Raw genomic sequence first — 27,441 nt, 5'->3', positions numbered from 1 at the left:
TCGGTCACCCAGAAGTCATCTTCCAGGGCACTGCCGAATGGCAGGTGAGCCTCGAAGGCCCTCAAGCAGCCAGCGTAGAGAACACTGAGTCTGCGTGTGAAAACCCAGGCCTTTCACTCACAGGAGAGGCTGTGTGTTCGCTGACATCCCACGTGTTCTGCTCTGGACTCTTCTGTCAAGCTTGGTTATTTGGCTTTACGGCCTTTGGCAGAAACAGCGTATTAGAAGGAGGTGAGACTGCGCAAGACAGGCGTGCTGACAGGCAGAGTGACAGCCGATGGTCTGGCAGGGGTAGGGGACAAAAGAACTAAACAGCAGATACACAGACACAGGGGCGTCTGGCCTTCCTAACATGGGGGTAGCCCGAGGCTTCAGGGTGACTGCGGTGCCGAGCCGGGGCTGGTGCCCTTGGAGAGTGGTTTGGGGTGTTGGTGGGGCAGAAGCCAGGCTGTCAGTCAGGAGGTCAGAGTTTAAGATGTTAGAGATGAGTTCAGAGTATTTTACCAAAGAAAGAGAGTCTATAAAATGTTTGTTATTTTTATGATTGGAAATAGTAACAGAATTTAGAAAACTACTTAAAATAGAAAGTATTTTGTCCCTTAAAGAGCGTAGGCTTCAGTTACCTGAAAATTTTGCTTGTGATGCCTCTCCCCCACCCCAATGATCACAGATAGATAATAACTGTTAAAACTTACCGAAAACATAGGGGCTGGACCCTGTTCTTAGGGCTTTGCAAGTACTAATTCATTTAATCCCTACAATAACCCTATGTAGTAGGCACTATTATTTCCCCCATTTAATAGGTGAAGAAACGGAAGCACAGAGTGAAGTCGTGTAGTTTACTGCATGGAAGAGCTAAGATTGAACCCGGCAGTCTGGCTCTGAAGGCCTCACTAACTTAACTGCAGTACAGTGTGAATAATTCCTTTAAAGCAGTGGTTCTCAGAATCACCTAGAGAGGGCTGGTAAGAACTCAGCATAAAAACATGCTGAGTTTCTGATTCAGTAGGTCTGGGGTGGGGCCCTAGAGTTTATATTTCTGACAGGTTCCTAGGTGATGCTGATCCTGTCGGTCTGGAGACCACATTTTGAAAACCAAAGCCCTTTCCCTGACTGAGACCTCACCAATTTCATGCTGAGAGAGTCAGTGCGGCATAATCCTCATTTTGCGGATGAGGGAAGTCTAAGTCTCCTGCCCGTGGTCACACAGCTAAGTCATTCATTCCTTCATTCACTGACTCTCTCATTGATATAACAAATGGGCACCTCTGCACTAGGCCTCACGTTGACCTGGCAGTCAAGCAGCTCTCAGCTGTGGCGGTATGTAACAATCACCGGGGGAGCTTTTAAAAATCCCAGTGCCCGGCCGCCCTCCCAGACCAATTAACTCAGAAACTAGGCGGAAGAGGTGGGATCGAGGCATCGGTATTTTTAAAGTCCCACTGGGGATTTCAGTGTGCCGCTGAGGCAAGTGGCACCACTGTGTCCAGAAAGCACTGGAGGTACGAAGACCTGTGACATGGCACGTGCCCCCGAAGGGCCAGACCATCTCCCTGGGAAGACACACCACTCCCTAGAAAGCAGACTCACGGGGAGCTGGGCTTCGGTCCTCCTGGGCAGTGCTTAGCAACCTCTTCACAGAGAAAGTAATACTGTTTACAGGACCTGCTGGGCTCACAGGACCGGCCAGGGTGACTGGCCTGGGGTCTCCAGACACCCTGTTGGGCATTGGTTAGGAGACAGCTCTGCTCTGGCTTCTCAGCAACCCCCCCTCCCCTCCCCCTTCCCCTCCCCCTTCCCCTCCCCTCCCCCTTCCCCTCCCCTCCCCTTCCCCTCCCCTCCCCTTCCCCTCCCCTCCCCCTCCCCTCCCCTCCCCCCTCCCCTCCCCCACCCCTCCTCCTCCCCCACCCTCCCCCTCCCCCCTCCCCCCCACCCCTTTTCTTCCTGGAGAGGAAGAGGGAGGCAACCACTGTTTCCTTTTTTGCTGCAGAGCTGACAGCTTCTGAGACAGCTTCAAAAGACCTGTCTTTTGGCTCCTTCCCACCTGCGCCCATCTCCCATTTCAGCCTCACCGGTGTCCCCAGCCCTGGTCTGGGCACCCTGTGGTGCTAACTGAAGAGCCAGGCCAGGTTTCTCTTCACGAGGAACGCTGGCCTCTCACTGGCAGCCCTCGCTCATCCGCCAGACACCCAAGATTTCCTCTGTCTGCAGGGCCAAGGCCCACCCACCACACCCCACCTACCCCACCTACCCCACCCTCCTCTGTGCCTGTGTGGTCACTGGCTGTGTGGGAGGGATGTCTACGCAGAGCGAGCGATTGATCCTATGCACGTCCCCGGTGTATTTGTTACACGGGAGCGGCCACAGTGGGCCTCAGACTGATGGTGCGGGTCTCTGCTCCTGCAGGACTTTATAGGATGGCTGTGTTTGCGCACAGTGGGCAGTGGGCCCTGTGTGTTGTATTGAATGTGACGTTAGTGGTTGTCTTGGCCTCTGCCGCAGTAATTAGATGGCTGGGGTGAGCCTATGATTTGTGTGTTCTCAGGAGCGCTGTGCTGTGATCGAGTGTTCATGCATGCTGGGGTGTGTGTGTGTGTGTGTGTGTGTGTGTGTGTGTGTGTATGCACGTGAACGCGCATGTGCATGTCTTGACTCTGGCCTGTGGGGCTGGGGGGCTGCAGGTCTCAAATTCCTCTGCTATTTTTAGGGGCCATATCAGCTCAGCTGTCGGGAGCCTGGGTGTGTGTCAGTCGGAAAGTCTCACCCTCCGCGTCCCTTGCCCCTAACCCTCCAACGCTGCCTGCCCCCCACCCCACGTCCTCACTCCAAGAGCCTCCTCCGTCTTTTCCACGCGTGCCGTATCACCCTCTCCTCCCGGCATACCTGGTACCCGCAGTCCTCCAGGCCACTCACTCTCTCCCTCTCTCCCACTGGCTCTGGCCTGGGTTGGGCAGCTCTGGGCGGGAGGGGCCTGGAGAGAGGGAGGGGAACAGGGGCGGGGCTGCTGCCAGTGCTATTTTGAGCTGCTAACGGAGCAGCATCGGAGAGGAGACTCCTTGCTCTGGCCTGCTCCAGGCCAGGCTATGCGGGTGAGTGTCCCTCTGACCCCCCACCCCGGAAATGTCCCAGGCTCCTCATGCTGTTTCCTCATTTAGGAAAGGAGGGGACTTTTTGTTATTTCCTTCGAGGTGGCTGAGGTAGGTGGGGAGGGAGGCGTGAGGCTGCCTTGGTGGGGAGAGAATCCTCCATCCCCGCAGCCTCTACCTCTCAGAGGCGAGGGGCAGGGCTTCCTGGGCCTGACTCATGACTTGGGAGGTCTTGTCCCTGCTTTGCGTTGCCAGCATGGCCCTCCACCCCCGCTTCCCCCTGGTGGACGAGAGAGGGGCTTGAGAGGGGTGGCTTTTGGAGATGTCAGGGATCCCCCTTTCATTGTCCCCGAGAGTGGACTCAGCATGGGCTCCTCCATTTCTGTGGATCGGACACTCGGAAGGGCCACAGATGGCATCTTGGGGAGTAAGTTCCTTAAAAAAGCAAGTGAGGAGAGACACAGCGGCCTCCCAGCCCGTTCCGCTCCCCCACGCCGCCCCTCCCGGCCACCAAGGGTAAGGTTTTCAGTTGTGTCAGCAGCTGGCAGAGAGTACGGGCTGGCCTGGTGCGGAGGTGTATCGGGAGCCTGAGATGTGCCTCGGAGCATTTGTATCTCCCTGTGCCCAAGGACTGCCCCGCTCCAGCCACAAAACTGGCGCCAGCGCCAACGTGTGTGGGCGGGCTGGGGGTGGGGCCCCAGAGGCTTCTCACCCTGAGAGTGGGTGCTTCCTGGTAGAGCTTATAACCCACCCCACCTTGGGCCTCCAGGTCCCGGCACCAGGTCGCAGACTTGGGGCCATGCACGCCGGTGGCCAGGCAGTTGGCAAAGTGCCCTGCAGAGGGGCAGTGAGTATCCCCAGAGAAGGGGGGGCCTCCAGCAGGTCTGGCCGTTGGAGGAGGAAGCCCGGGCCTTCTGCAACTGCAGTGGCAGCAGGAAGCCATCCCAGCGCACCTGCTTCCTCTAGGCTGGCCTGGCCGACAGTGGCCGCGCGCTTGGCTACTTTCTGTTCCGCCCTGGGCAGGGGGGAGGGCTCTCGCTGGAGGCTGGACCAAAGGGGCCAGGGTGTCCCTGCCCAGCTCTTCTCCCCTTTCTTCTCTGACAGCATGGCCTTTAGGCCACTCCCTGCAGAACCCTCCCAAGCGGCTCTGTATAAAGCTTATTCCAGTCATGGGTGGCTGGAGGGGTAGAGGCCATCTCTGGAAACCCCAGCTTTCTACCCAAACTCTTGCTCTGGCGGGTGATGTCATGGAAGGACAATGGCACAGGTGAACCAAGGGAGGTGGGGGCAGGGCTTCCTTCCATCCCCTAACATGAGCCTCTGAGGTTCTTGCTGGAGGACAGACCTGGGCGTAAGTCCCAATCAGCCACTCGCTGCTGTGAGACCTTGGGCAGGTCATTTCTGAGCCTCCTTTTGCTCATTTGTAAAGTAGGAATCATCCTAGTATCTACTGCAGAGGGATGTTGTGAGGATTAAATGAGATAATGCGTGTAAAGCGTTCAGCACAGTACCTGGCACTCAGTAACGCTCAAGAAAGACTAACTGTTCTTACTGTTATTTCTTCCCTGCACCTTCATCCTCCTCCACATCCTTAGATTAGTCGGTGCTAGGCTAGGACTGGCAGGGATAGGGTCAAGTGGGAGCTCCCTTCTGTGTTCGAATGGGAAAGGAGAGAGAGGAGGATGCCATGAGAAGCCCAGAGCGTGTGTGTGCGAGTTGGTAGAGGGAAGAGCTGCCACGTTCCCTTGGCCACAGGCAGCAGGATCTTCTCTTCCTCTAGGCAGTCTTTCTCAGGGTGTCCACTGCCCTTGGGGGCTTGCAGTGGGTGGACATCTGGCATGGATGTCCGTGATACATTTGTCCAGGCTGAGCACTCCATGCCTGAGGGGTGCCTGCTGGGTGGAACGATCCCCCTGGGGGCATTTGTGCACCTGTACCCTCCTGTGCGGGGCACAGAGGATGATAAGTGAAGGGTGGATGGTCCTTGCTCATGATGTAGAGGGTAAAACCCAGCCTGACCCAGACCCCTGAGCCTTGGAAGCCTTCGGGGCTGAGGGTAGATGGGTCCCTAGCACATTTCTTGGATTTCTCCTCTTTGAGAACAAATGCTTTTAGCTATTATCTCCTCTGCTTTTTCTTTTTTATTGACTGTTTAGCCATCTTTATAAGAGAAATAAATAGTAAGTAACAAATACATAACAAAATAAATACCAAATGTCTCTATTATGTCTAATTTGCACAATTTACAAGGTTGTTAGGATCACTGTTTGCTTTCTATTTAGGTGCTAGGTTTTTTTTGAATCACTGTTCTTTTAGGAGGAGTTTTCCATATGGTTACATTGTCCACATATTTGTTCGTTTAAATGGCAACACAACAGTGTATTGTACTGAAGTAACATAGTTTACCTAACCCCTCCCTAACTCTAGGGAGTTAATTATCTCCAATTTAGGGCTATTATAGACAGTGCATTTTTGTATTGGCCTGTGGAGGTTTTCTTTCTCTTCCTTTCTTTAAGTCAGCTCGTCGCTTATACGTTCCTGAAGGTGGGACAGCCAGGCCAGAGGCTGATGCATCTCATGGCTATTATTGGCTCCAGGAAGAGCTACTAAGCAATTTCAGAGTGTCCTGCCCTCCCTTCATCCCCATGGCAATCGGGTTTACTATCTACTTATTGTTGCTACATTTAGAGATTATACCTCCCTTGTTTTCCCCACCTCCCTGGGAATCAGGATCGACAAGTCTTATTCTCCGTAGTTTACAGCTGACAGAAGAGACCAGATGGGAATAAGAAGTTTGTACAGAGAACCCCCACTGCAGGACCGTCAGGCAGCAAACATTTATTTAGTGCCCACAGTATGATGAGTAAAACAGAGTCCTGCCTGTGAGGAAATCACAGTCCGGGGAGTGTTATAGACACACAAACAGCCCCCCAAGATCCATCCTGGGTGTGAATCCCAGTGCTGCCACTTACCAGCTGGGGGGCCCTCAGCAAGGTACTCGCCTTCTCGGTTTTCTTACCTAGAAAGTGGGTTTTTGTGAGGATTGGAGGAGGAGACAGCGTAAAGCGCCTACCACTGTGCCAGATACCACAGTGAGTGTTTGGTGAGCATTGGTTTCTCTTCCCTTCCCCGAAGAGAAGAGGCCAGAAGTGCCAGAGAGGGAGGAGGTGGTCAGAGCCTCAGAGGATGGCAGGGTCGTGGTCGCTTTGCAAGTCCAGAAACTCAGTTTGGGCACGTTGAATGCTAGTAAGCTCCACATTATCGATCCATGCTGTGGCTGGACCCAGACCCCCTGAACCTCAACGCTGATGCAGATCTTAACCAGAGTTGGCTACTAAGGATGACTCAGCCCCTCTGACCCCGCCTAACATAGCAGAAAAGGGGGGCCTCCAAGGGAGCAGCACAGGCTTGCAGTCAGAGCCACCTGGGTTCAAATCCCAGCTCCATCACTTACCAGCTTTGTGACTTAATCTCTTTCTGAGTCTTTCTCCTCATCAGTAAAGTGGGAATAATAATAATTCCCACGTCATGAGGCTGTCATAAGATTTACATACGAAAATATACTTTAAATATTTTTACGGGGCCCATCTCATTGTAGATGTTCCATACTCAGTAATTAATGTTGCTGGAAATGTCTGAACTCTCCAGAGATGGAACAGGTCAGGGAAGAGAGGCTCTGGCTCCCAGGCACCCTTGCTGAGAACCGTAAGTTCTCAGCTCTGGAGGTGACTGTGCCAGAGATATGGCCACCATCTTTGGGACTGTGTTGCTTACCTGTTCTGTATTGGATAAAGATAGGTTATTCTTTTTTTGCGGTACGCGGGCCTCTCACTGCTGTGGCCTCTCCCGTTGCGGAGCACAGGCTCCGGACGCGCAGGCTCAGCGGCCATGGCTCACGGGCCCAGCCGCTCGGCGGAATGTGGGATCTTCCCGGACCGGGGCACGAACCCGTGTCCCCTGCATCAGCAGGCGGACTCTCAACCACTGCGCCACCGGGGAAGCCCAAAGATAGGTTATTCTTGATCCTAAGCAAATCTTAGTTAAAATCTAGTGATAAGGAAGAGAGGAGAAAGATCCAGGTAATTTTGCACAGAAGCCACAGAGAGAATTTCCTCCAGGGAAAAAAAAACCTATGTTTGCGTTCAGTGATGCTCATGAGGAACAGGCCCAGGTGTGAACGGCCTGGTGTCCTTATAGCCGGAGGCTGATGGGCTCCTCTCTGGACATACAGGAGAACTGGAGCAGGACATCAAAAAACGAATGAGTTAATTAAACAAACAAACAGACAAACTTGGGGCTTCCCTGGTGGCACAGTGGTTGAGAATCTATCTGCCTGCTAATGCAGGGGACACGGGTTCGAGCCCTGGTCTGGGAGGATCCCACATGCTGCGGAGCAACTAGGCCCGTGAGCCACAACTGCTGAGCCTGTGCGTCCGGAGCCTGTGCTCTGCAACAAGAGAGGCCGTGATAGTGAGAGGCCCGCGCACCGCGATGAAGAGTGGCCCCCCGCTTGCCGCAACTAGAGAAAGCCCTCGCACAGAAACGAAGACACAACACAACAAAGATAAATTAATTAATTAATAAACTCCTACCCCCAACATCTTCTTAAAAAAAAAAACACAAAACAGACAAAGCCTAGCATATGAACTGGATAATAGGATAGAAACATCAACAGAGCAAATTTAAAGTAATTCACTGAAAACAAAACATTCTCTGTTTTTTCGCTATTCATTCAGGATAAGTAAGAATAAGAATGAACCAGTTTTTTAACTCCACTGACTTGAACGGATTCTTGAGATGAAGCCTCTCCCTGGGCTGAGGCCAGTTCTGCCTGTTGAATTTCAAGAGGACCCGCTCTAGTTTCTAACCCCCAGACGGGGCAGCTGTGCAGTGCTCCAGGCCTCTTGCCCCTGGCAGGTGCTGGTGAGTTGCAGGTAAAAGGCAAAGCCACAGGAGTCCTAGAGCAGCTTCCTTAATCCCCTCCTGGCTCCCAGGCCCGCAGCTTTGGTTCACTGAATTAAGGGCTTGCGTGCCTCTCACCACCCACCCAGCCTCCTAGGCTGCCAGACCTGGAAAGGACTTTAACCATCACCTGGACTAGTCCATCCCCTAATTCCACAGAGAGGTCCAGAGAGGTGAAGTGGCTTATTCAAGGGCGCACAGCTTCCAAGGGCTGTGTCGATGTTCTGTACCTTACCTTGCCTTCTCTTTTCTCTAATATTTTATCCCTTACTCCTTCTCTGACCTTTTGAGCTTTGTAATCCTTGCCCCTCCACTGCATCCCTCCTTTCCCCTGTTGCCCACAATCTTTGTCCCGGCAGGTCCTGGCCTTTAGGAAGACTCCAAGTCCCTGAGAGACCCTGCCCCCCATTTCTTCTCTGGCCCAGAGTGCGGGCTACTTTCGGCACCATGGCCTTTTCATCAAGGTTCGCCTTCTGGGAGCAAAAGGAAAGTTGTATTTCAAAACTCTTTATGCTTTTCTTATGTGCTTGGCATGGTGTGTGCAGGCAGGAGACTGGCTTGTGGGAGTGGGAGCTTTGGAAGCTAGAGACGGGTTGGGGCATGTGTGTGTATTTGGGGGCCGAGGAGAATGACCAGGGGGTCCAGGAACTCACTCTTCTGTCTGGATGGGCTCCTGCGCTGAGTCATGCTCCTCCCCTGAGGTCCACCTCTGGTGAGCTGAGCTGCCTTTTGTCCCACTGGTGCCCCTCCAAGTTAACCCCTCACACCCTTCCCACTGCCGCTGCTCTGACTCACCCCTGGGAATGTGAGCTGCTATGAAGGGGCCGCTGGGAATGGCTTTGGCTCTGAGGCCTCAGAGCTGGGTCTCCCCGAGTCTGGGGGCTGTGATGGATAGGGGGAGAGGACCCAAGAGAGGGGAACCAGGCCAGTGGGCCACCTGGGGCCAGAGGGTGATTCAGGCTGCAGACCTGGGCGTGCCTTTGTGCTGTGCGCAGTCCCCAGCTGGGCAATGACCTACAACAGACAGAACCCTTCGGGTGGGGGTGGGGCAGTGAGTCAGCCTCCGGCTAAATCCAGAGCTGAGCTCAGAGCTAGGTCTAGTGTCCCACACATTTCAGGGGGCAGCCGCTGTTTCCCTCAATGCCTCGCCCAAGCTTGAGGTCCCAAGCTTGAGCCAGTGGAAGGAGGACATATTTGGAGCTGCTGAAGGACACGGAGTGGATTTGGAATCTGGGCCATCCCTGAGCCCGAGCTAACAGCACTGCGTGCAGTAATGAGTGTGTCTGGGTGTGAACACTTGCTGTCCCTCTAACCTGTGTGTCTGGGAGCTCGTGCACGGTGTGATGGTGCGGGGGGGTGGGGTGGGCAGTGATGGGCATTTGTAGGGGCAGCAGGTGCAGACCTAGACTCTCCCACTTCTCTTCCTTTCCTCTCCATCCTTTTCTCCGCTCCAATCCTAATTTCTAAAGTCGTGGAGTCCACTCTGATGAGTAATCGCCGTTTTCCCTCTGGCCGTGGCACTGTGTACTAACGCTGAAGCTTGAGCCCATTGTAAAAATCTCTGTGGGCTCTTAGCTTCAGAACTGCAGCCGCCGTCATGCTGGTCAGTGCCCCAGGCACCGCTAATCAGAGCTCAAAATTAGCCATGGACCCTGGTTGCAAATGGAGAGTCCCCCCAGGTGGATGATTAAAATGATTTTGGATGAGTTTCAAAGGATCTTTTCCATTAGGAATCAAGGACACCTTCCCATGCTCCTGCCCCCTGTGCTGGGGAAGAGTCATGCTGAGGATGGGGTAGGGCTGGTGGCAGACCGGTCTTTTTCCTACAGTCCTAAGTGACTGGGGAAAGAAGAGAAATGAAATCCACGAGGACTGCCTGAGCTTTTGGAGGAAGAGATGCTGGTGAGGGGGAGGGGAGGAGCCTCTCCCAGAATTGAGGCCTGGTCCTCTGGGTCTGTTCTGAGCCAGGCTCTGAGCTGAAAGAACCATCAGAGTGGCCATATTGTCTGTCCTTTTTCCGGATATATTATGGTCTCTGCCCTTTGGCCCTGACTCTACTCCTCCCCTCTGACTTGGGCCAACCAGCTCCCGGGCTGGGCACAAACCCCAGAGCCCAGGCATCTTTCCTTCCTCCACGCCCCACCCCGAACCTTGGGGTTGCCTCCCTCAGCTGCATGGTTGGCAGAGTTTTGTGGGTCTGAGGTTGGGAAGTTATCTGGCCTCCTGAATCCCCGCCTCTGCCCGACTTCCTGCCTCCAGCCAGAGCTCAGCGCTCTGGTTGGGAAGGCATGCAGGCTCTGTGCTGGGGGAAATCATACGGACCTAGAAGCAAGCCTGAGCCAGCCTGATAGGGACCACCTATTACCCCACACTGAGCTCTGCTGGCCCAGCCGGCCCCCCACGCTGGGGTCATTCCCTCCTCCTCAGTCCCTAGGTCAGGGAGGCTCTTGTTCAGACCACTTCCTGTCTGAGCTGGGAATGGCCCTTGTAGTTTAGCCCGAGTTGAATTAGCTGGACCTTTCTCTCCACCCTGTAACCAAAGCCATGATGTCGCTCTCATGGGTGGACCTCTTGAGGCAGCCTAGGTGGGTCACGTGGCTGGTCACTGAGGGCAAAGGGTACTTGTCTTTAACCACCCCCAGAGACTTCATTCCTGAAGTTTGTCACTGGACAGTTTTGACCCCAGGGTAGGCTATCTGGTGCTCAAGTCCATAGGCCCAGGACTCCCAAGCAGTCAGGAGCTCTTGCCTCTCAGAGAGAGCGACTGCTTGGATGTTTTCCTTCTGTGCTTTTAGTGCTGGGTCTCCCCACCCTGACCTCTGACCTGCAAAGTGACTTCTTTGTCTGCTCCCTCAGGTTAAAGAGGAGGACAAAACTCTGCCGAAGCCTGGTCCTCCTGCCAAGGAGGAAGGGGCTGTAAGTGCTTCTCCTAGACCCGTGTGTGTGTGTGTGCGCGCGCGCGTGTGTATGAGAGAGAGAGAGAGAGAGTTGTATGTCCAGGTGGGTTGTGTCCACAAGCCCAGGCCTAGTCTGGGAGGCAGTTCCACGGAGCAGGCAGGCACGGCAGGGTGCCCCTTCCCGTGTGGGGTGGCTAGAGGGAATTGCAGTAAAGGGACAGAAAGTGCAGCATGTGTGATGCCAACCTGGTGTGTGTGAAGGAGATGGCAATGCCAAGGCATGGGGGCCTCTCCCTAAGCCCCCTCTTTAGTTCCTACCTATAGTTCTGGTTTCCTGAACTCTTTGGGGCTGGAGAGGCCTAGGCAGACAAATGAGAGCTCAGCTGTTGGGACTGTCCGTCCTGCTCTGGGTGGCACAAGCCAAGGGCAGGGAGGGGTTTCACTGCAGCTGCTGCTGTCTCTTCCCAAGACCCTGTCAGCTGCTCAGCGCGGGTGACCTAGAGGCAGGCTCCAGCCGTGCAGTGCCACTACCCCCCCCCCCCACCAAGTCATTCTGCCTTGGGACAGAGACCCTGAATAAAGTTGGACACTTTTAAGGCAAGAGAGGGGACACGGTTCTAGAATAGCCAGGTCCAGAGATGTGTAGTCAGGCGAGGGCTGCTGTTGATCTAGCGGGCAGGGGTGCCCAGGGCTCGGGAACAGAGCTGGATCACAAAACAGATCTGTCCTTCGTTACCCCACGTGGTGCCTGGCCCCGCCCCCCCCACACACCCCTTCCTTGAGTGGAGATTTGATTAGCCAGGTGTTATGGCTTCCACCTCATCTGTAAGCAGTGCTGCAAGGTCAGGGTGATTTCAAGGGGATATGTTTGAGATTGGTGAGGGAGGGGCCTTGGAGAATGCCAGATTTGGGGGGGAAATTATGTGTAAAGTGCTTAGAAGACTGCCTGGCACATAATAAGCTCCGTTTAAGCGTTAGCAGTTACTATCATCATCATCATTGTCATTGTCAACATGAGCTTCAGTTAGAAGGCATGGGAGGAAAGCCAGAAGTGGGGGGCAGGGAGTGAGGCCCAGCAGCTGGGGCCACGGCAGCTCTGCAGGGCCCTGACATGCCACTGAACACTCTTGGCCCAAGAGGTTGAGGAAGAGGCCCCTTCAAGGCCTCCCTTTCCCACCCCTGCAGCAGGGCCACCCTGTACCTGAGGCCTGGGCTGAGGTCGTTTGGCTCAGCTCTGCTCAGGACGTGGGTCTCTGTCCACACGGCAGCCAGAGGTCTGTCCACTCTGTGAGCGCCCTCCTGCATTTCAACAGAGGTGGCCGCCAGGTACACCCTAGAACCAAGGTCACTGTTTGGGGAACGAGGACTCAAGCACAGCTCATTAGTGGCAGGGTACTGCCTGACCAGCAAGGAGCCCCTAGGTTGACCTGGCTCTCCCAGGCCATGTGGCTTGGCTTTGCAGGAAACTGCCCTGCCATTAGCCAGCCGGGCCTGCCTAGTGGCGGTCCCTCGAGACCGCAGACGGTCCCCACCAGGCAGAGTGTGCCAGCATCTCCAGTGGACTCCTGGGTGCCCAGAGGCTGGCTGAGCCTAGACAGGGTGGAGCTGTGGTCGCTTGAGTGCTGCAGCTGCCACCTCTTCCTCCACGTGCGCTCTGGGAGCTAGGAGGCCTCCAGCCCTTGAGAGGTTTGCACAAGGAAAACTGCAGGGAGCCTGGCAGAAAGCAGGCTGAGGTGGAAGCTTCCTGGGCCAGCACTGGGTTTCTGCAGCTCTGGAGGGTGTGGGTGAGGGGTAGACAGTGGCCTCAACCCAGAGGAGTGGGGAGGGAGGAGGCTTGGCATGTCTGCGGGCCAAGAATTACTTCCTAACTACGGTTTTCAGTGGGATGGGCAGGCTCTGGGTCTGACTACAGAGGAAGTTGGGTGATAGAAGGACCAGGGACCACCAAGGCAGGAAGCCCCAGAGTGAGGCCCAGGATCGATGGTAGGAATGGGTGTTTGACCTCACCATGCTCCGTCTCTGCTATGTTTGGGCTTCCTGGGATCCGGGCTTAGTTGCTGTCCTGACATAAGCCAGTAACTCTGGGGTACCTCATGGGCCTCTGGGCACCCTGTGCTGGCCTCTCACCGCTCCTTGCTAAGCCTGGAGATGGACAGCAGGTGACCTGCTGCGCTTTATGGGAGAGAGAAGCCAAACTCTTCGATGCAGTTGTTCTATCTGGAAGATGGAAAGAGGGCTTCCTGGGGCGGCCTCTTGGAGCTTGTGTTGTTTGTTGGATGAATGGAAGGTCTGTTCCACGACTAGATGTGAGGTCACACCTCTTACTTCCTCTGTGTGGGGCGGGCAGGGACACGGGCTGATGCTAATGTCTCCCTGTATTTGTGTGACTGTAGCTAGAGGGCAGCTCAAAGGGCAGCAGTGGCCCATCTAAGAGTCCTCAGCCTTCCACCAGCCCTGTACCCTCAGAGGCTCCCCAGAGAGCCAAGAGCCCTGCACCCACACTCGCCATGAACGGCCCGAGGACTGCCTCAGCGGAAGGCCCCAGCGAGGAGGCCCAGGGCCTGTCCCGGAAGAGGGTGGCGAATGCAGTGAGGAAGGTGGTGAGCAAGGTGCTGCCTGGTGAGGAGCCTGGGAGCGCCAAGGAACCTGCGGGCAGAGGGGTCAGATCTCCTGAGCACCCAGCTCGAGGCAGGAAGGGAGAAAAGACAGCCACTCCCACTCCCCCTGCTCGGCCGAAGTCCGAAGCAGAGAAGGAGGCCACCAAGGATGAGCTCTCCGCGGGCCTGCGGAGCCTGATGTCTCGGGGCAGGGGCAAGGACCACAGGCCACGTAGCAGGCAGTCTCCCGGGAAGGGGGAGAAGCCCTCCAGCCAGGAGCCAGGCTCCTCGGGGAAACCAGTCTCCCCAGAGACAGTGGACGCCTCAGAGAAGCTAGGCTCCCCAGCCCCGTCGGAAGAGCTGGCGGCCCCAGGCTCCGCCGACCCGAACCTCAAGTCGAACCTCACTGGATTGCAACAGAACAAGTCACCAGCCCCTGACGTGCAGCAGGAGGTACCTGAGTGTGTCACTAACCTCTGACCCTCCCTTACCACCCTCACCTGAGGACTGGCAGCCAGCTTTCCCAAGGCTCTTCCACAGGCCCCACATGACGGCGAAGCTGGGCCCGGGCCACGTGCCGATGGCAGGGCTGCATGGCTTTCCTTCACCGAATGCCAGAACCCAGGGGACCCGTTAACTGCATGCTGCTGCTCTTCCACACTTGCCGGGGAGTTGGGGCCTGGCCCCCAGCTACGTGGCATCAGCTTGAGGCCCCAGATCCCAAGTCGAGGATCAGAGTCTTAGCAGATCAGTGAGAGGGTAGAAAGACAGAATCTCTGGGGTCAGGTGGCCTGTGCTCACATCCCATCCCCAGCCACTCACTCCTGTGGGACCTCAGCGTCTCTGAGCCTTCATGTGTCGAGTGGGGATCACATAGGTCTACCATCCCTCCTCTGAAGCCCCTGGGCCAGAAGTATTTTGGAAATTAGCGATTTTTTATATTTGAGACTGTCATGCAATGTACATAATGAGCAGCAACTCGTGACCAAACACATTAATATTCCCACAGGAAAATTATGAATGTTCATGCTGCAGGCGGGGGGGCGGGGATTAAACAGTCAGGTTTTGCCACCAAAACCGTTAGGAAAAGTCTTTTGTTTTGGAGGGCTTTTTGGATTTTAGAATTGCAAATAAGGGATAATACCTACTTTGAAGGGTTGCTGTGAACATTAGAAAGGATACAGGGAATGAATGCTCTGAGCCTAATCCCTGGTGTGGTGGGTGCTCCGTGAATGGTAGCATCCGTAGTGATGCTGGTAACAGTGCTTATTGGTACCATCATCGCCATCACTACTTCTTCAGGCCTGGCCAGCTGTCCCTCTGGCAGCAGGACTCTTGAGGAGCTCTGGGCCTGGGTGGCGGAGGAGCACAGTGGGTCCCCTTTGTATCGGCCGTCCTGTCTGTCCACAAAGTGCCCTCTGGGTGGGACAGGAGGCTGAGAGGCACAGGGGAGGGCCAAGGACGATCTGTCCAGCCCTTTCCCTTGGAAGGCATGCCTGTTTGGCTGGTCCTTGGGTTGGGGGGCATTTCTCTTCAAGCTTTCCCATTTTGTGGACCCTTCTGGGGCCTCAGGAGTTGGGTGGGTGGGTGGGTGGAGTGACGCGTCAAGTCTCACTACTGCTTCTCTGTGCTCCTGCGTGCTCCTTCTGGCTGAAAGGGTACAGTCGGGGGAAGTGGGGCAGGGGACCACCTAAAGACCTGTCCTGTCTCCCAGGCCCTAGAGGCCCTCCTCTCTGCCTGCTGCCTGCTAGGATTCCTAAGGTCTCAGACTCGCCCTGCTCCCCATTCCATTCTTCCCGGGCTTTGCAGAACTTAGAAGAGAGCAGGCGGCAGCTTCCCTCACCCCTCCTGGCCCACTCTGCATCAGGGAAGTGACCTCCTGGCACACAGGAGTTAGCAGGGGCGTCTTGGTGTGAGGCGAACCACTAGCCCCTAAGAAGAAACTCCAAGGAGCCAGAGAGCGTCACGCGCCCGTTCCTGGGCCGGCTGCCTTCCCTCTGGCTCCCTGTCCCTCCGCCTCTCACTCTGGTGGAGTTGGGGCTGAGATGGGCCCCAGCCTGGAGTTCAGCCACCTGTCGCTTGGGCCCAGGGCAGGGGCCAGAGGAAGCGTGTGAGAACAGGCCGTCCTGGTGCTGGAATGGTTAAAGTGGTGGGAAGAATTAACCCTAGAACTCCCAGGCACCTGTTTTTATTCTCATCTGAGAGCTTAAAAACTCAAATTGGTGCCCGGCTTGCCTCCCTGACCCTACTCCACTAACCCACGGGGGTCCCAGTGGCTTCCTGAGCTAGAAGCTTGGTGTGCTGTGCCCCCAGTTCCCCAGGCCGGGACTAATAGTGGTTTGACCTTTAGGCAGGAGCTGCCCCCGACGTCCAGCTGACCCCCGCAGAGGAGGCCCACCAGCGGCTTGAGAGGATCTTCGCAGCTCCTGTAATGCCGCCTCTCACGTGTGGTTGCCAGTCCCTGGTCTCCTCTTTGCTGGGGCTGCTGGCCAGACTGTGTGTGTCTGTGTGTGTAGGCCCACCTGACAGTGGAAGTGTGGCTCCCTGGAGGCCTGGGGGCCCTCACATGGGCTTCCCATTTGGAGAAATGAGAGAAGGGCACTGTGGAGGGTCTGCGCACAGTGAGGCCTGTTCCTCCAGGGAACCTGTGGGAGGGACCCCTCTGGCTAGAGATCCACCCCTTCTCTGGCCCCAGTCTCTTGCCCCGGAGGGCGTATCTTGGTGTCAGGGCCTGGTGGGTGCGAGGCAGGGAGAAGACACTCCCCTTTCTTGATGCCCTGGCTCTCCAGTCCCAGGTGGGGCCTGTTAACTCCTTGCCCATTTCTAACAGGCAAGGTCCAAGGCCTGGCTGACTCCTCTTCCTCTCCAGAAAGGCCTTTAAGTAACCAGACAAAGATGGGGAGGTCGAGGCTGGCCACCGGGTCTGTCCACAGTCCCCTGGTTCTTGGGCAGTTGGCAGGTGGACCTGGATGGGTGGTGCTACCTCTGCTTGCCATGGGGTGGGAGTGGTGCAGGGGTGCAGTGGGAGTCTGAGGAAGGGGTCCTAGACTTGGGGCTGCTGGTGGTCCTGTTTGATGAGCTAGGCAGGGGTGACAGCTCTGAAGGGCCGCCCTTGGCCTGGGGAGTGGCACCCTTGGGTGTGTGTCTGGAGGCCAGGGGCAGCCTGTACTGGGGTCTGGTGGCTACAGGGGAGCTGGGCTGGGAAATGCCCTGGAGATAAGGCCAGAGGCTCCCAGGGGTCCCAGGCCCTGGGTGTAGTGAGGTGGTCTGGTCTGGCAACACAGAAGAGGAGGGTAATTCAGAATGGACTGGATGGCCAGCCCAGGAGGGACTGTAGCCTGAGGCAGAGCGGCTCGCTCCTGCCGCAGGGAATGACTTATCAGAGCATCTCCTCTGAGGAGTCTGACGGTACCAAGTGTTTCTTCACTAAGCAGGGCCTCTCCTTCCCGGCCTGGCCTCTCTTTGACTAGGTACAATACACCTGCCGGGCCAGCCCTCCTACCGTCCACCTCCTGGTGCTACGCCCCTCTCCCCTCCACTTGGCCCCGGGTGCTTGCTGAAGGGGACATGCCAACGGCCTGCTTGTCTTCACCCCTCTTCTTCTCTCTCTCTTCTTTGCTTGCTGCTCGTAGCTGGACCCTGAGGCCGCCTCTCCTGCCCACAGCCAGGTAGGGTGCTCCTGCCCCCCTCAGGAGCCCTCCGCTTCCTCTGGTGACCACCTGCCACCCCCGGCCGGTACCTGGGCTGGCGTCTGTGCCCGGGCCTTGTGCTGGAGTGTAAGGCCTCTTTCCCCTTCTGGCTCCCACCTCACGTGGTATCTGGGGGGACCCCTGGGGGAGGCAGTGCCGGGAGCTGGACATGGGGCAGCTCTGTGTCAGGCCCTGGAGGAGTGTCTAGACTGAGGGTCGCCACTCAGTTTGGCCTCTGTGGCGCATGGTTCTTAGCCACAGAAGCCCAAGGGCCTGGCCAGAGCTTTGGTTTCTAGGTGTTTCAGTTCTGCTCCCTCTGGGTAGAGAAAGCTGGAAAGGCTGAACCCCTACCACCCCCACCCCCACCCGCTCCCCACTCTGAAGCCTGAAGCTGCGCATCCTCTGTCTCCCCCTGCTGGCCAATATAGGAACCTGTCTTCAGATTAGCTCTAAAGGAACTAGCTGGAGGCCATGGTCCTTTGATGTCACCTTATTCATCAGTCTCCAAACCCTGGACCCATACAACATGCCCATTCAAGACAAAGGCTTCCCCTGTCTCATGATTTGAAAAAAGGAAGGAATTTTGTTTTATAAAGTTAATTTTTTCAAATATAAAGAACTAGCCTTTTTTGGATGTCTTCACTGAAAACGTTGACAGCTCCATAGTGATCCTCCTGTTTGAGGGGTAATTTCACTGGCCCATGATATGCAAAGTCTGGAGCCTGCTGTGTAAGTCAGCCTTCTGACTCTATAGCCCAGAAGGGCTGTCAGCGAGGGAGAGGGAGTTATCTGAAGCCAGAATCCAACCTGGGAGTAGAACCCAGATCTTTTTTCTTTCAGCTCCAAGAAATGTAACAAATAACGTATTTGTTATTATTGTTTCTTGTCCTTTCCAATCCCTCACCCAGGGGGTCAGTATCACAGAGCAGTGTCTACGCCTTGGCCCCAGGTTGGTTTCATGAGGGTGGGGCACCCTAGGAGACTAACTGTACCTCACAGCTGGGGATCCCCAGAGAGTTGGGGGATAGGGCTAGCTTGGGGGCTGCTCGTGTGGGGGGTGACCATGCACCCACCAAAGGACACTGGATGACCCTGCTGCCCCGTTGCCCACATGACAAAAGGAGCCTGATGGGCCATGGGGGCCAGGCCCCGCTCCTGTTTGCCCAACTCCCCCAGGCACCATTGCCGACCAGCTCAGGTCTCTTAGGGGTGCCAGGTTTGGCAACCCTACACCCTGACATTGCCCGTGAATGCTTCTTCCTGATCGGTGACCACCTGGGCTTCCGGGGGCTCCCAGCACCTTTATACCCATTCCCATGCCCATCCATGTGGCATGCAAGTCTCTTCCTGTATTTGACAGAGCACTGCTGCCCCTGCCCCTGCCTCATGTCCCTGGCCATGCTGCTTCATGCCCCTGTATGGCCTTAGCACGTCCCCATGGGTCTGTGCTCCTTCTGAGGAGGCACGGAGGGGGAGCAGGGAGGCTAGCATGTGCATCTGGGCACTGCCCCTGCCCAGGAGAGCCTCCTCTGGAGGGAAGACCAGTGTCAAGGTTAGGACTCACCCATCACGTTGTACTGAAGCCCTTGGAAGACATTCTCAGATCTTGAGGAAACGCCCTTTCCCAGCTTGGTGAAGGAGGGCCTATTAGGTGGATGAATGGAGAAGCCAGGCCTGTAAGGTCACAGCAGCTGTGGCCCAGGGTGAGGGCTGGAGGCTCGGGATATGATCATACAGTCTTTGCAGGGAGGGAGCAAGAGGGTGGCTGCTGATTTGCTCTCCTGGGATCTGCTCTCTCCTAGGCACATACTCCATGTGTCCCTGTCTTTCCAGACCCTCAGGGCTGTCAGGGTCCCCAGCTCTGTGTCCTTGTCCTCAGGGCTCCTCAGGACCACCCGCCACCAGCTCCTGGCTTCCCCACCTTCTTCCTTTGATATCTCTGATGTCTCCCGTTCTGTGTCTGCCACCCACCTGTCCCCCTTGCCCAGTGGCTCATCCGGAAGCCCTTCCCCTCACATGTCTCCTCTCTCCTGCTGTCCTTGTCTGCTTTCCAGAACAGGGTCTGACTCTTTATTCTTCCCCTCCCTCTGATAGGTGAAGACAGAAGAGCAGATCGCAGCTGAGGAGGCCTGGTATGAGACAGAGAAGGTGTGGCTGGTCCATAAGGATGGCTTCTCACTGGGTGAGTCTGGGGAGACCCAGGGCCTGGGCCTCTCTGGTTTCAGGGCTGGGTGGTGGGTGGGCCTCTGGGTCTGGAGAGGCCTGAGTGGTGAGCAAGGAGAGGCTGGTGATACAGTGGGGAGAAGGCAGGACCATGAAGGGCCCAAAGAAGGCTGCCACGGCTTCCCGGGCCCATGTCTGTCTGTCTGTCTGTCCCTGCTCTGCAGCCACTCAGCTCAAATCCGAGGAGCTCAGCTTGCCCGAGGGGAAGGTGCGCGTGAAGCTAGACCATGATGGAGCCATCCTGGATGTGGACGAGGATGACGTGGAGAAGGTTTGCAGGAGGCTGGTGGAGGGCACAGGAGGGGGGCCGGGCTGGGCAGGCTGTCCGCTGGCAGAGCAGACTGGATCTGTTCCTCAGTGCCCGCCCGCCCGTCCTGTCACACAGGCTAATGCTCCCTCCTGCGACCGTCTGGAGGACCTGGCCTCGCTGGTGTACCTCAATGAGTCCAGCGTCCTGCACACGCTGCGCCAGCGCTATGGCGCCAGCCTGCTGCACACGTACGCCGGCCCCAGCCTGCTGGTCCTCAGCCCCCGGGGGGCCCCCGCTGTGTACTCGGAGAAGGTGCAGCCCCCCTCAGCTACCACGTGGCCCCGCAGACCGCCCCCTCTATCCCCTCCCCCCGCCCACTTTCCCCGACTCCACCCCTTCCCCTTGGCATCCCACGGGGCTCCTGTCCACTCTCACAGTGGCCTTGGGAAGAGGAGTCATTTCAAGGGGTGGAGACAGAAGGCCCTCCCCCGACCTCTCACAGAGGCCAGGACTGGGCTGGTATCTGCATTTCCATGCGTGACCTTAGCCTCAGAACCTTCTGGCTCCCCTGGAGTGAAAAGCCCAGAAAGATGTGGGCCTTGGGGGTGAGGGCCATCCGTGTGGAGCCAGCTAAGAGCGCCTATCCCTTCCTTCCGTCCCTCTCGCGCCCAAGGTGATGCACATGTTCAAGGGGTGTCGGCGGGAGGACATGGCCCCCCACATCTATGCCGTGGCTCAGACCGCATACAGGGCGATGCTGATGAGCCGTCAGGACCAGTCCATCATCCTCCTGGGCAGTAGTGGCAGTGGCAAGACCACCAGCTGCCAGCATCTGGTGCAATATTTGGCCACCATCGCAGGCACCAGCGGGAATAAGGTGTTTTCTGGTGAGGCAGGGGCAGCTGGGGAAACAGAATGGGCTGGAGAGGGGTGTGGGGATGGAGGCCCCGCCGAGGTGCCAGCTCTTCTCCCTGGCCTCTCCGTGTCCACAAAGCCCCTCGATCCTCAGCAGTCTCGTCTAAGTAACTGGGCCTTCGGGTGCTGGAGGAGCAGCCATGGGATAGGCCTCCCGTTCTCCCTGGGCCTCTGGAGCCTGTGGCTGGGGGCAAGCTGCCCGTGGCTTTCCTGATGGGCCCTGGGCCTGTCTTCTGCAGTGGACAAGTGGCAGGCTCTGTACACCCTCCTGGAAGCCTTTGGGAACAGCCCCACCATCATGAACGGCAACGCCACCCGCTTCTCCCAGATCCTCTCCCTGGACTTTGACCAAGCCGGCCAGGTGGCCTCAGCCTCCATTCAGGTGAGGGGACACTCAGGGTAGTAAGAGATTGGCTGCCTGATTTCACGCCCTAGAAATCAGACTCTCCCCTGCACCTCATTTTCCTGGGATTCTTCCCTAACGAAATGGACCCTGGGCCCGGCGGGGCTGGCCTACTTTGCCCTGAGCCTCCAAATTCTGCCCCCTGTGCCTCCTGCCCTGGATGGGGCACGGCTCAGCTTCCTGCCCGTCCTGGGGTTGCCCACACCCTAGTTGGGGCCCTGGCCCCTGCTCAGGGGTTTCTCTCAGGCTGATTCACCCAGGCAGGACTGGCCTGTCAGTAAAGTAAGGCCCAGCTGAGGCTGATTCCCTTCCATGCTAATGAAGTCTCTCACCACAAAGTGTCCAGCTCCCCAGGAAGACTGTGCCTGGAGGCTGGGCGTGGTGGCAGGGCCTGTGTTCTTCCCTGGCTCTGGTGTCTGCCCCAGGTTTGACCATGAGGTGATCTGGTTCTTTCTGGTGTGGGTGGGAGAAGCTTGACCTGGCACTGCCTCCTTGCCTACATACCCTCTATGCTGTGCCACAGACGATGCTTCTGGAGAAGCTGCGTGTGGCACGACGCCCAGCCGGTGAGGCCACGTTCAATATCTTCTACTACCTGCTGGCCTGCGGGGATGGTACCCTCAGGTGAGATGAGACGGAGGGAACAAGGAGGGTGCTCTGGGCTCCCACCACTGACAGCTCCTGGGCTTTGCCAGTTGATTGCACCCCGTGCCGGTGGTTTATTTCATGCCTGCCACGTGTTAGGCTCTGAGCTAGGCCCTGGGGATGGCGAGATGAATGAGCCATAGGCCCTGCCCGGCGGGAGCTCCCTGGCCCCGGGGGACCTGGCTATATGTGAGGGGCACCATTGACCCTTCAGCGTTCCCAGGGCCTAGCTAGGATCTGTGCTCCTGGGAAGCCAGATCTGGAGAGGAAAGCACACCGAGATGCAGGTGGTCAGAGGCTTGCCCGCAGCTAGTATGGGGCTGAGCAGGTGTTTGAGTCCACAGAGGGGCCAAAAGCCCAAGCCTTTTCCAGTGCCCTCTGTGCTGGCCTCCCTGCATCCACGTTGGCTCCTCCGCCAGGCTCTTCCCTTAGACCTTCGGGCTTGCTGTCTGTGTCTACTGAGAAGAGGATAAATGATAAGGCTGAGCAAGCAGCCCAGGGCACTGTTGTCTTGAGCTCTCCTTGTCACTGAGGGCACGGTCTCAGTCCTGGCTGGACTCACCCTTCAGGCAGGTTCCCTGCTCCCTTCCAGGGGTCTGTCTGGACACTCTCACCAGGGCCTGTCTGTGACCTGTCCTCGGGAGGCCGGTGCTCTGGCCTGGTGTCCAGGCCAATTAGGAAAGGCCGTAGCAGCTGGCCTGACAGGAGGGCATGATGGGCAGACAGAACTGAGTGTGGAAGCGGAGTCTCTGTCTGCAGCCTGGCAGGGAGATGGACTTGGCGTGGGGACCAAGCGCTGTGCTGATGCCTCGTTTGTACCCCTAGGACAGAGCTCCACTTGAACCACTTGGCAGAGAACAATGTGTTTGGGATTGTACCACTGGCCAAGGTGAGGGGCCTCTGGGGACGGGTGGGCAGCCCTGGGCCTTGGGGTCGGAGAAGCTTGGAATGTCCTGGACTGCCTCATGGGAGTAGCAGGAGCCCAGCCCAGGCCGGGCGGCTCTCCTCTAGCTTGGCCGCCCTGATGCTCCAGCAGCATGGGAGATACCAGAGGGACAGCCCCTCTGAGATCTGCTGCCAGTGTGCCCATCTGTCGCTGCAGCCTGAGGAGAAGCAGAAGGCGGCTCAGCAGTTCAGCAAGCTCCAGGCGGCCATGAAGGTGCTGGGCATCTCCCCCGACGAGCAGAAAGCCTGCTGGCTCATCCTGGCTGCCATCTACCACCTGGGGGCTGCAGGCGCCACCAAAGGTAACGGGCCTAGCGGATCACCTGGGAGAGCTGGTGGGGGCCCAGTCCACTCCCAGTTTGTCCTGGCCCAGCGCAGACTCACCTGTCATCAGACACCCCTCTTTGGCTTGCGCCTCTTCCCCGTCCCCTTCATCAGAGCAGAAGTGTCCAAACCCCCGGAGAAGCATCTCTGCTAAGGATGGTCGGAGGCCTGGACTGAGGTGGCAGTGACCGGGCGCGCTGTGAAGAGCAGGGGGCTTGGGGGTTTGGAGGCTGAGGGGAAAGAGAAGGGCACGAATTCAGAGCAGTCCCCCTGGAATAACTCTCCTTCTTGTTCCCTTTCTGACAGAGGCCCCCGAGGAGCAAGCGGGTAACTGACCTTGACCCCGTCCTGGGGTGTAGGGGCCACCTTGCCCCCTCTTAGTGCTTGCCCTGGGCTCTCTCTGGGGGCTGGGCTTGTTCTATCATAGCAGAGGACACTGGCCTGGGAGAAGCCCCAGGGTTGAGGGTGGAGAGGGTGCTTACTGGCAGTGGGGCTTCTCAGAGTCCCAGGAATAGCTGCTTCTACCTGTTTTGCATTCAGATCCTGGAATCTCTCAGGATGCCCTCCATGGGGCTTATGTGGGGAAGGGTGTGTTGCTTCCTGGGGCTTCCCAAGGCCAGTTTTCCCTCAATCTTCCTTTCTCTCCACTGGTTTGGTAGTAGGTGCCTCTTCCTCTTGCATGTCAGGGTAGAGGCCACTAGGGGGCAGCAGGCACCGTGGTATTGAATGGGCTGCAGCTTCAGCATCAGTGCTTGGGGTCTTGTGAAGGGCTGGAGCTTGGTCTGGCTTGGAAGAGCTCCTTTGCCTTCCTCTGAGATTCCATTGACGGTCAGGTGCTCTGAGCTCTTCACCCCTTTCTCCTCCGGTTTAGGGAAAGGGATGCTGCTTCTGAACAGCACCTTGGGCATTGGCTTCATCTTCCTCTGGGATGTGAAGGGCCCCAGGCTGTCAGCAGGAGTGAGGAAGCGCTGGTGGGTGGGAGGGTGGGCGGGTGCATGGAGGAACATGCGTCTGGGTGTTAGGTTCCTTATGATCCCAGCAGGTTACATCCCTGCCAAAGAGGAAGCAGACTCTGAGTTAAAGAAGTTGTCTCCACACTTGTAGGTGGGCAGGTGGGTGGCTGTGTGGCTGTGTCTTGAGGAAGTTCTTTCACTCCAAGGAGGTAACAGTGCAGGTTTCCTGTAACCCTACTCAGCGCTGACTGCAGGTGGAGAGCTCTGGGTGGGTCAGTACGTGGACCTTGTTGAGCAGTGTCTGTTACCTCCTCAGAGCTTCCAGTATTTTCGGGGGGGGAGGGGTGCACATGTGTGTGTGATAGAAGGTCTTTGCAGGTCTCTTCCCTTGTGTGTCAGTGTGATCACATCCATAAACATACTCCTTTGAGGCTGTGAGTGTGTGTGCGCGCGCGCGTGTGTTTTTGTGTTTCTGAGTCTGAATGGGGTTGTGTTTTCTCTCCTGCTCATCTTCCCAAAGCCCCACCCCCACGGGCCCTTCCACTGGGCCTGGCAGGCTCAGCTGATGACTGTTTGCTAACATGCTGTTTTTCTTTGCATGCTGCATGCTGGTCCTTTGCCTTACAGAAGCTGCCGAAGGTAAAACCTTGTTTCTTGTTCGCTTTCCCTAATTGCCGCGATTAGACACGTGTCGGCTGAGGCGCGTCTGCCCACGTGGGCTGTTCCCTCTCTCCCGCAGTTTTTTCTCGCCTCTCCACTGTTGGGCCACCGTGGATGTTTGCGGTCTCGCCTGGCGGACGCATTCGGGAGGGTCCTAATGCGTTCAAGGAAGGGGGAGACACCAGTGCTCTCCTGATACTCCCCCACCAGGCACAGGCAGTTCTGTGTTCATCCTAGGTGGGCTGGCTCATGCTCTGTCCTTCCCCACGTTGGCGCCTGGAGCCAAGCCCTCTAAAGGGGTTTTTGCAGCTGATTGGGAGCCCTCTGGTGGCCGCAGTGCGGAGTTACCTCCTCTTTTAGGACCTGCTCGTTCTCTCCAACCCCAAGGGACACAGGAAGCACTGGCAGCTGCTGGCTCTCCCTGTTTTGCCTGAAGCCCTGCTGGTGTCATCAGGGCTCGTTTTTTTCCCTCTGGAAGATGCCTGCTCCCTAGTGCTATGGGCGCAAGGGAGCTGAAGGGCACAGTGGTCAGCAAACAGTCTAAGGAGGAAGACCCACGACGTCAGGTCCTTTTTTCTACCCCATAGCTGGGCGCAGGCAGTTTGCCCGCCACGAGTGGGCCCAGAAGGCCGCGTACCTGCTGGGCTGCAGCCTGGAAGAGCTCTCCTCGGCCATCTTCAAGCACCAGCACCAGGGCGGCACCCTGCAGCGCTCCACCTCCTTCCGCCAGGGCCCCGAGGAGAGCAGCCTGGGGGACGGCACAGGTACCCGAGCCCCTTGGCTGCTGGATGTGATTGGAGGCCTCTTCCTGGGCTCGTTGCCATCTCTGGGGTGGGCAAACTCCTGGGGTGAATAGATGCTCCCATTAGAGGGAGAGGCCCAGCCCCAGGGCCCCATGCTGCCTTGGCCTGGGTGGGTAGGGAGCACACCCAGGTGGGGAGTCCCAGGGACCTGGAGATAGAACTGGCCCTCCTGCCCACAGGCCCCAAACTGAGTGCACTGGAGTGCTTGGAGGGCATGGCGTCCGGCCTCTACAGCGAGCTCTTCACGCTTCTCATCTCCCTGGTGAACAGGTGAGTGCCAGGCAGGGCCTAGGAGCTCTCACCTTGCTGCCTTGACAAAGGTGGGGTTGATGCATTTGGGCTGGTGTGATTGCCGAGGCAGAGCCATCCTCCACCAGCAGAGGGCTCACTGTCCCTGCAGGCAGGAGAGGCACGTCCTCCCCACGGGTCCTGGGCACCTGGGCGGGGATGGGGATGGGGGCGGAGTGAGCTACCTGGGCACCGGGGGCACTGCCCTGGGCAGCTCTGACCCAGGCTCTCCCTGTGAAGGGCTCTCAAGTCCAGCCAGCACTCACTCTGCTCTATGATGATTGTGGACACTCCCGGCTTCCAGAACCCTGAGCAGGGTGGGTCGGCCCGCGGGGCCTCCTTTGAGGAGCTGTGCCACAACTACACCCAGGACCGGCTGCAGAGGCTCTTCCACGAGCGCACCTTTGTGCAGGAGTTGGAAAGATACAAGGAGGTAGCACTTGACCTTGCCCCTGCCGCCTAACACCCCCAGGCTCACCTTCTGGCCTTGGCACCCTCAGTGCGGGGGCGAGGCATCTGTGGATGCAGCAAGGTACCCCCTTCCCTTCTGGCTGCTCCCTTCCCAGCTCTTTACTCTCTGACATTTATGTCCCCCTGTGGTCTCTGGAGCAGGACGCTTTTCCTGCCCAGGCTATGTTCTTTCTTTATGGAGAGTTTGCTCCCCAAGAAACCCAAGATGCATTCAGGGTCCCTGGGAGCCCCTCTCTGCCCACCTTCAAGGCACCTGCCTAGGCCCTGTGAGCTGCCACCGTGCAGTTCCTGCCTCCACGTGTGTCGGGCCTGGCCTTCCCTGTCTCCTGAGCTGTTGGTATGGTGACTGATTACTTAGCCCCCCTGCCCCCATAAAAGGGTGTCCCGGATGGATCTGGAAATCCTACCTCAAGTGGAGGTGAGCTGAACGAGCTGGGGAGAATATTTATCTTGGGTGAGAGAAGATTCAGGAGGAAAATGACAGTTGTCTTCAAGTATTTCAAGGATGAGTGTGTGAAATCGAGAGTGGGCTAACTCCACGCAGCCTGATCAGCAGGTGGGAGTAACAGGAGTGTGTACGTGACTTTAGCTCGCTGTAAAAGGAGGTTAGGAGAAGGTTAGCTGTCTGAAGACACAATGCGGTGCCTTGAGAGGTGGTGAGCATCTGTCAGTCGGGCTGTTGGAGGGGAGCTCCTGCTCGGATGGGACATTGGACTTGCTGACCCCAGCGTCCCCACCTGGCCTGCTCCTAGGGCTGCACCCCACACACGGCCCTGTGCTCACTACCTCCCCACCTTCCTTCCTAGGAGAACATCGAGCTGGCGTTTGACGACTTGGAGCCAGCCACAGGTGACTCTGTGGCCGCCGTGGACCAGGCTTCCCATCAGTCCCTGGTAGGAATTCCAGGGAGGGCCTGGGCTGGCCTTTTCTTGCCCTTCCCGTTCCTCTCCCTTGGTAGAGCCCTCCCCATATGAGCTGCTGCTGCGTGGGGACACCAGGGGCTGGGGGGCCCAGCAGTCAGGCCCAGACACCAAGCGCTTCTGAGCTGTGCACCCTTTCGCTCAGCTGCCAGCCAGTCTGGCCGGGAAGGTGGTACTTCCTTCTGCCCTGGTGCAGTGGGGAGCACCACCACGGGTGTCTGAGCTCAGGCCCTCTTCCAGCCGTGCCTCCAGTGTGTCTGCCAGGAGCCCTGTTACCACCTCCTCAGTGGCGAGGGCCTGGCTGGACCCAGAGGACACAGTCATCCCCTCCCATCGTCCCCAAGCGGAGGACCGGTGCAGCCTAGCAGAGCAGGGCGAGGAGGTGGCGTTCACCCAAACACAGAAACAGT

General features: G+C 57.3%; 1 protein-coding gene across 4 annotated transcripts in view; it reads left to right on the top strand.

Annotated features, from left to right (window-relative positions):
- MYO18A (myosin XVIIIA) overlaps positions 1 to 27,441 on the top strand; it is a 95,334-nt gene that overhangs the window by 30,634 nt on the left and 37,259 nt on the right. For all 4 annotated transcript variants that reach the window (XM_082860878.1, XM_082860877.1, XM_082860875.1 and 1 more), the window contains exons 3-14: positions 19,326 to 19,413; positions 19,619 to 19,725; positions 19,840 to 20,016; positions 20,378 to 20,591; positions 20,859 to 21,001; positions 21,546 to 21,646; positions 22,493 to 22,556; positions 22,770 to 22,914; positions 25,116 to 25,313; positions 25,532 to 25,622; positions 25,881 to 26,073; positions 26,918 to 27,004. In XM_082860878.1, coding sequence (XP_082717004.1) covers positions 19,326 to 19,413; positions 19,619 to 19,725; positions 19,840 to 20,016; positions 20,378 to 20,591; positions 20,859 to 21,001; positions 21,546 to 21,646; positions 22,493 to 22,556; positions 22,770 to 22,914; positions 25,116 to 25,313; positions 25,532 to 25,622; positions 25,881 to 26,073; positions 26,918 to 27,004 — 1,608 coding nt within the window. The remainder of the gene's footprint in view (positions 1 to 19,325; positions 19,414 to 19,618; positions 19,726 to 19,839; positions 20,017 to 20,377; positions 20,592 to 20,858; positions 21,002 to 21,545; positions 21,647 to 22,492; positions 22,557 to 22,769; positions 22,915 to 25,115; positions 25,314 to 25,531; positions 25,623 to 25,880; positions 26,074 to 26,917; positions 27,005 to 27,441) is intronic.

The sequence above is a fragment of the Leucopleurus acutus genome (genome assembly GCF_964270905.1).
Source record: "Leucopleurus acutus genome assembly, chromosome: 19".
Classification (NCBI taxonomy): domain Eukaryota; kingdom Metazoa; phylum Chordata; class Mammalia; order Artiodactyla; family Delphinidae; genus Leucopleurus; species Leucopleurus acutus.
The sequence above is the reverse complement of the archived record's forward strand: the minus strand, read 5'-3'. Positions and strand labels throughout refer to the sequence as shown.